Below are 8,805 nucleotides of genomic sequence, written 5' to 3'. Positions count from 1 at the left end.
CCCCCCCTGGTGTCTGGAGACTTGTTTCTAAACTGTCAGTGTGTGTGTGTGTGTGTGTGTGAGAGAGAGAGAGAGTTGGCAGATCTGGTTCAGCATTATGTAAAAGCAACACCATTCTTTATCAGAATAAATCAATAACAGAACAAGTCTTTTATGGCTAATGCATCTGCTGTACTTCTACAACAGAATCAGATTCAGCTTTAATGACCAAGTAAGTGTGAACACAAACAAGGAATTTCACTCTGGCTTTGTGTTGTTCTCAATATACAGACACGGAAATAGACATAAAAACAAGGAAAACAAAATGAACAAAGATAAACATTTGACTACTATGGTTAGATTTAAATAGAAGTATAAATATAAAACAAATGACAATGAAGTTGTAAACATACAATGGTTTGTTCCTGGAATAAATATGAGAATATTAATGTAACAGGTTGCTTTATAGTGGTTTATATTATTGTTTAGATTTACAGCCTGCTTTGAATTTGTATATTCAATTATAATTTGTACAGTAGTTGTTTTGGTAGACTTGATGGAAAAAAGTCGACATGTTATTGTACAGTATGTTATATGGGATCACTCTGGCTGTATTATTTGTTTTGTGTTTCACTGGGACCCTTTCTGCGCTGCAGAGTCAGCAGGAGAGTTGGCGAGTTTTACTGGTAAAGCCGAGATAAATGACTTAATATATATCACCATGACTGGTAAAACTGCATGTTTAAATGATATGGACTCTGAGGACTGACCCCAGAGCATGCTGAGACACTGATGTACTATATGCTCTCTTCTTGTACAAGAATACATTTTTGTTTTTTATTATAACTTGATTCTGGTTCCTAACTGCTCCTTGCGTCACAAGTTTTTCTAACAATATTTAAGTTAAAAGGACATTTTTTTTAATCTTTATTGAACACGTTAAAAAATAATAATAATACAAACTAAATAAAGCGAATGAACAGTAAAAGGAAAGCAAAAAAAAGAAAAACAAGCAAATGGGATCCTCAGAATCCTAATCGATAAATACATGACTCAAATAATATAGTTCATGTTTAAAAGGGACAGGAGGAAGTTAAAAACGTTTCTGGTCCTACCACCTCTTATTTGATTTAATAAATATTTATAATTACTAATAATAAACAAAGTAAAAAATTGAATTAATTTGAATCAGTTGGTATCTGATATTTGGCTTGTGGGTTAAAACAAATCACAGCAAAACAGTAACAAAGAAAAGAACAAGAGATGAAGAAAACAAAACAAACCAAAACAATAGAAATTCAGTGCTCCAGCTCATAAGAATTGAATGTTTTGTCTGTAAAGAGTTGTCTTAGTTTTGATATATTGGTATATTGTTTCATCATCACAGTTGGTCCACAGACTAACAGCCTTCGTCGTAACACAATGCAGTTTTGCTTTGGTTCTTATTGGTGTGTCTTTTGAATATACAGGTTCCTCTTAACTGTATTTGCTTTCTCTAAGTTGAAACAACGAGGATGCCATGAGGCAATTGGTGATTATTTGCTTCGAACATTATTTGTATAGTTTTATAGCAAATCAGATCAAGAAATTTAAGTGTTTTTAGTTCAATAAATAATGGATTTGTTGGTTCTCTGTGAGTGCTTTTATGTATAATTCGTATAGCTTTTTTTGCAGGATGAAGATTGGATGTGTATTTGCTTTGTATGTGGTTCAGTTCAATTCAATTCAATTTTATTTACAGTGCCAAATCATAACAAAAGTTATCTCAGGACACTTTACAAACTAGGTAAAGACCACACTCTATGATAAACATAGACCCAACAATCCCTCCGTAGAGTACGGTGGCAACGAAAACCTTCCCTATAACAGGCAGGAACGTCAAACAGACCCAGCTCTGTGGAGGACGGACATCTGTCTGCACCGGTTGGGAAGGAAGAAAAAGGAGAGAGGAAGAGAGAAAAGACGGACAGATGGACAGAGAGAGACAAAGACAGACACAAAGACAGAGACAGACACACTTCCAGTAACTATAATAATATCTATAGTAATGTGAATATGACTTATATGTTATGGCAGTTAATACAGCAGAATAGTAGAAACAAGCACAGCTAAGGTGATAGATTATAGCAGTAGAAGGAAGCGTCATGCAGGACCAGGGCAGCAGGCACCACCACGATCAGCAAAGACCTGTGAGACGACAAAGCACAAACAACTCCGGGGAAGAAGTTGAATGAGTAACATGCATGGATGAGACATGAATGATACAGACAGAGAGGAGAGAAGCTCAGAGGATCTGGAAAAGTATTAATCCCCGGGCAGACTAGGCCTATAGCAGCATAATTAAGTAGAACAAAATCAGCTTAAAAATAACAACATTGCTAAGGGCTCGTAAGCCCTAGCTGTAAGCTTTATCAAAAAGGAAAGTTTTAAGTTTACTCTTAAATATGGGGACAGTGACTGTATTCCGAATAACACTTGTGGTTCCCCATATCTCCACACAGTAGGTCATATAAGGAAGTATGAAGGAGTAGTACAATGTGTGTTTGTGTTCACACTTACTTGGCTTTGTGTTGCTCTCAATATACAGACACGGAAATAGACATACAGCTAAAAACAAGGAAAACAAAATAAACAAAGAGCATTTGACTGCTATGTATAGATTTAAATATAAGTATAAATATAAAACACAGGACAATGGAGTTGGAAACATACAATGGTTTGTTCCTGGAATAAATATGGGAGGTTTTTCTCAGTAGGTCTTTGGTTGGTTTGACATATCCTGATAGAAACGTTGGAATTGTTGGGAGAAAGGACTAATGCGAAGACACAGTCTGAAGGACACACACTACTCCAGAAGATGGCAGTAATGCAACAATAAGTGTACCAGGTAGCTGAATACTGAAGAAGAAGACACGCCGACAAATCTCAAATCGGTTGCGAAGCTGCCTGCATCATCTGCCGACCGAGCCAGGAGCGGACTCGCTGCGGAACCGGAGAAAAATGGCGTTCACATTCGCGGCCTTTTGTTACATGCTAGCTCTGCTGCTCACGGCGGCGCTTATCTTCTTCGCTATCTGGCACGTAAGTACAACATTGGGACACAACTTTAAAGGGAGACAGCTGGCCTGCCACTATAATAAAAGTAGACGGAAGAGGCGAGGAGGAGGGCTGGCAAATACCGGGGCTAAAGCTAACAATAAGGCCAGCTTTAGGGCTCTGGACGTTTTAAGGTCCACTCGCTGCGTATCTAGGCAACGTCTGGGACAGAACGTCCAAAGCTAAACTACCGCGAGCTCATTATACGTAAAAATGGAACGCGTCCGTTCTGGAATGAATGGCGCACACAACCAACGGCTGGTAACGGTTTGCTAAGGGGCTGAAACAGTTAGCTGGAGTTAGCTGTTAAAACACCAACACAGACACTATTTTTCTTATTATGGTTATCCCCCTTACATCGTTCACCTCTTTATTAACCTTATTCTGACTATAGCAAACGTCTAATAACGTGTCAGCCATGTCAGAATGATGAGTGTTGTTGAGCTATGAATTAGCCAGCGTGTTAGCAGGCTACCGTTAACGTGCCCATGAGTCAAAAAGTTACGTCGTTAACGTTACTCGTGTTTACCCCACAGATGACGTCATAGTTAGTTGGCGTTAGTGCGTAATTATGGTCTAATATAATACACGATTTTTTTCGAAGAAATTAGATTTTGTAGCCTACCTTTCAAACCATTTTTCAAATTATTATTGTTTTATTTTTACTTTTTTATTTGTATTTTGTCACATGATGTTTGTGAGAATTGGGAAATAAAGTTGTGAAACAAGAAAAATTCAGAATAAGTGACGTAATAAAAGTGATCATACACATTCAAACAAACAAAACAATGCCAAGTGCAGTGCGATGCGGAAACATTTATTCATTTGTTTGTCAATTAGAAAAAATTAATTCAAAACAATTTTGATAATGAATATTTGCAAAGCATTATACGGTTTCAGCCTCTAAAATATCAGGATTTGCATTCATTTAGGGTTTTAGACAAAACTTAACAATTTGAAGGCTTTTCTTGTCCTGGAAACTTTTTAATGGCTTATTTTCTGACATTTTGTAGAATAGTTAATAATTGTTTGATTAATTGAAGAATAAAAATGAAAGAGCCTGACAATGAAATAATAATTTGTTGCTGGCAAGTTAGAAACAAGGACAATATACATAACAAAAGAAATTTGTTTTGCAAGAAGGGAGTGTAACTGTGTTTTTTGATTGTTTGAAATGAGTGTATAATTAAATCATGTTGGGTATAAAGTACCTCTCCTAGTGAAAGATGTGGTATGAAAATAAAGTGCCGTACCGATGAAAGACAAAATGTACATTTCTGTTGCTCTCTGTAGTTGTGACATTGCGATCATCTTGTTCCTTCAGATAATAGCATTCGATGAGCTGAAGACTGATTACAAGAATCCTATAGATCAGTGTAACACTCTAAATCCGGTAAGTGACTCCACCGTACCCGACACACCTCCCCTGCCTCTTTGACTGCATGCAGAAATGCAATTTATTTCAGAACAACTTTATCCGCCTCTCTGTTTTTTTCAATCATTTCTCTGCACTGTTATGCTAAATAACCTGCCTGTTGTGAATTCAGTGATCTTGTCAACTGTCAAACTCTAACGCCTTTTGTTGTTTTTTTTTCCCTAATCTGCTTTTTTGTTTTTTTTTACACACTTTGTTAACGGCAAAAAAGACAGTTGAAAAGGTCAAAAAGATTAAAAGAGTCAAAATTGCAATAAAGGTTTGTACCAATCTTTAAAATGCCCGCTCAGTTCGACTCAGTCTTGTCATTTTGCACGGTGAAGTGTTTGCAAACGTCTTTTCAGTTAACTAATCTCAGAGTTAAGGTGAGAGTTTAGCTCGGGATTAGACAACATGCCACCTGTGCTTCAGGTTTTTCCCTCCCGTTGTAGATTGTTTTGAAAGGTTTTTTTCTTTTGATGGCTTTTGTGACTCAGCAGCTTTTAAGGGTTTGAGCATTGACTGAAATAATGGATTGTGCATTGACTTCTATTGTCCTTTTTACACACTTAAATTGACTATGCGTTAAGATGCTCATTTAGGTACAGGAGCCACGGCGTGTGTGTGTGCAGCAGTGGACAATATTAACTGGATAAAATATCCAATGTTATTTAATAAAAAAGGTTTAGCTGTTAACTGAAAAGACTTGCAAATGCTCAAAACATGCATGATCTTGATTACAACCTACCCTTTGTTTGCAAATAGTGTTACAGTTACTGGTACAGTTCCCAGTAAACTCAGTCAGGAAACTAGTCTTGAGTTTGACGTTACACGACTCTGTCACAACAAAACCTTTCCATTACAGCATTATTCATGGGGATTATGTTGAGTCAGATCAGGTTATCGATTTTGTAGCAAAGCTGAAGCTGTGGATCAAGGCGATGTTTGATTGGTGTTGGAGAGAACTGATTTAATGTTCCAGCTTTAAGTTAAACTTTTCACATCGTTTTCTTATGGGGTGCAGGCGGCTGCAGTTTGATTCAGCAATTGGCAAAACTGAGCCATATTATGAGTTCAGTTGTTGGCTGTAACCTCCGTCACATGTGGTTCAGAACAGATGGCTGCTGAATCCCAACACTCTCCAGCTCAGCAATATTTTGGGGGCACTGATTGGTTAGTGATTTCAGTAGTAGGAGGAGTTATTTCAGGTAAAGGCACAGATCCATGATGTCCTATCTGCAGTTTTCACCAGTGTTTTTGCGTGTGGATTGTCAGCTCAGTTGGCTCCTCTCTTATTCTGTGAAGTTGTTTTTGTATTTGGCAGCACAGTGCAGGATTTCCACTCCTCTATAGCCCCTCCCCAACCTTTCCTGCACCTTCCTCTTCCTACACACCCCTCATCTTTCCCATCTGTGGGCTGTTGGTTCGCCCCCTCCCGCCCTTTCACGCCCTCTGCTCTTTTTGAATGCATGGCTTCCATGTGGTGCCTCCATCTGCCCCCCTGAACCCCGCGCACCACATCGAACTCTCACCCCGAGGCACGCTGCTGCATCAACAGTGCTAGTGCTCACAGCATGGTCCTGACTCCAGTGTGTTGCCCTTGTCCGTTTGTCAGGGAGGGGGGGATAATCTGAAGGTTTGCCGTCACTGCATAAGACGTTGATGTTGCGTGAATATTCTCCAGAGCAAGTTGTTGATGAGTTTCCCCCCCTTATTTATTTATTTTTTTATTTGTGGTCGGATTTGATGCATGACATGTAACCAGGGTGGGAAATTAATTTCTAATCCACTTGCAACATTTAGTAGATTTCTAAACTCAACAGCCAGTCGCATGATTTACAACAATTACAAGTCAGTGGTAAAGGCTAAATGTGACACTAAAAACAGTCGCACAATGTTTTGCCACATTAGATAAAGGACATTTGAAGGTAATGCATTTGTTCGGACTAACACATTAGCGTTCAACTCGCTCAAATTTTGCAGTTGGCAGGTCAATTTTTCACCCTGTTTATGGTGTTACACCCTGTGTCAGATCAGTGCATGTTAAAGCACTCGTCCATGTATTTTACCAGCAGCGCAGCGGCTTACGAGACATTTTTCTGCACATGTAATAATGTGTAGTGATAGAACATCCAGCACAGACATTTAAGCACATTTATGTATAAAGATGCATTGTTAAAATAAGCATCTCACTGCAGCTCATTAGTATTTCACTCCCGTCTTTGGCTCTCTGTGGAGCTGACTAGAATTTTAAGATGTGGCTCTTTAAATAGCTCAGCTTTCTCTTTGTAAAAAGACCCCATTGTCTTTGCAGCTCTGTATCAAACGTTTTTGTCTTCTGACCAGCTTTTAACTTTCAGATTTATTCCATGTGACTCCACACTTTGTGATTAAATATTTTGTGGGGACAGTTAAATAAGTTGTCTGCGTATATTACTGACAGCTGGATTGATTGTGTGGACTCTGACATTTTTCTTTCTTTTTGCTCTTTTCAGCTGGTTCTCCCAGAGTATCTCATCCATTTCTTCTTCTGTGTGATGTTCTTCTGTGCGGCCGAGTGGCTCACCCTCTGCCTCAACTTGCCGCTGCTGGCGTATCACGTCTGGAGGTGGGTATCTCGTATACGTCCAGATTACCTGACACCTCTGCTTTTCATGACAGAGTAATCGGACTTAACACACCACTTTTACTGTGATGCAGGTACATGAGCAGACCTGTGATGAGCTGTCCAGGGCTGTACGACCCAACAACCATCATGAATGCTGACATCCTGGCCTTCTGTCAAAAAGAAGGCTGGTGTAAACTGGCTTTCTACCTCCTGTCATTCTTCTACTATCTCTACGGGTACGAAATATGCTTTTCTGCCTCGTTTCTTTGTTGTGAGCGCTCATGTTTTGATTGTACCTTTTTTGTTTATTTAAAAGAAAAACAAGGGATTAACTGTAGTCTTATAAGTACTTTTATGCTTAATCTGGGGAAAGCAAGTCTGGAGCAGTTAGGGAAATGGTTAACTTTTGTGCAAACCTGCCACATTTCTAAAGTAATAAGTTGAGAGCAAATTAAGTATTCTAATTAAAACAAAAAATGATGAAATCTCCTGATAATACTGACCCAGTGCCAACTTTAATATCATTAAAGGAACCGTTTGAAATTTTGGAGGTATGACCTAAACATACAGACCAGATGGTTTTTTTGTACCAGGCCATAAATAAGTTTAATTATGCTGTGAAAACGGCCTGTTTAACATGGGGGTCAATGAGAAACTGCTCTGTTATGAAACATGCCCCTAGTGGACACCTGGAGAACTGCAGTTTTGGCACCTTCTAATTGGATCAACCAGGAAGTCACTGTTGACTGTAACTCAAGAAAGCATTTGTATTTTACAGAATGCTGAACTGTTCCTTTAACGGACACTACGTATTCCAGGTCATAGGGACCTCATTTAAACCCTGTAAAATCAAGTGTGTAACTCCACTTTCTCCTCTGATTTCTAACAGGATGATTTATGTTCTGGTGAGCTCTTAATCCGGACGATGAAGGAAAAGGGACCTGCATGTACAGTCGACGACCAGACGCTATGACCTTAGTGCTGGAAACACTGGACCTGTCGGAGACCACCGTTCAGCAACACAAGACGCCATTTCAAGCGGACACACACATACACAGCGCAGAGTGACATTTCGGAAACCTTTAACCCGTTTTAAGAGAATATCGAGGTCGCAGCGTTCCTCTCATAGCACTATAGTTTAGATTTTATGGAAAATGAGGACAAATGGACAAGTGTTTATTTTTCTCCCTTTTTTTTTTTTAAATTGTGTGATTTTGATGCTTGGGATTTAAATAAAGTTTTTCTCATCTTGGTTCCCAACTTTTGAGTGTTTACAAATTTTAGGTAGACATTTTCAGGTGCGCATTATCTGTGAGTCTGAGCTGTGTGCTGAACTGCGTTAGCTTCTGCTGTGAATTAGATTCTGGGCTTTAACAGCTAATTTATACCTGCAACGTGAATTATTATCATGACTAAATCGAGCAGTTAAATGCAAACTAGACTTCTGTTAGAGCTTACAGATGCATACAGTCTTTTTTAAAATGGACGTTTGTGGGATTCGAAGGTACAGTTGAGGGCTGTAGTGCATGGGGTTTGTTATCACTTAGTGAAACGTGTTGCACAGGGACAATCATAGTCTGGTTGTCACATCAGTTTAAAAACTGTTACCATCCTTCAGACTTATCATCACATAGACATGTAATCCCTGTTGAAATCAATGGCAATATTTGTTTTAAGTGGAACTCCAGAGTAGCCAGTCCTGTGTATA

General features: G+C 38.9%; 1 protein-coding gene across 1 annotated transcript; it reads left to right on the top strand.

Moving 5' to 3' along the window:
- Positions 1-2,926: 2,926 nt before the first annotated feature.
- Positions 2,927-8,357, top strand: cnih1 (cornichon family member 1). Its single transcript, XM_083923675.1, has 5 exons — positions 2,927-3,060; positions 4,400-4,468; positions 6,985-7,097; positions 7,190-7,333; positions 7,987-8,357. Exons 1-5 carry the CDS (start codon positions 2,980-2,982, stop codon positions 8,012-8,014), a joined length of 435 nt encoding a protein of 144 aa, XP_083779801.1. The 5' UTR covers positions 2,927-2,979; the 3' UTR covers positions 8,015-8,357.
- Positions 8,358-8,805: the final 448 nt, after the last annotated feature.

The sequence above is a fragment of the Echiichthys vipera genome (assembly GCF_963691815.1).
Source record: "Echiichthys vipera genome assembly, chromosome: 12".
Taxonomy (NCBI): Eukaryota; Metazoa; Chordata; class Actinopteri; order Perciformes; family Trachinidae; genus Echiichthys; species Echiichthys vipera.
Note: the sequence above shows the minus strand (reverse complement) of the source record. Positions and strands in the feature narration are given on the sequence as shown.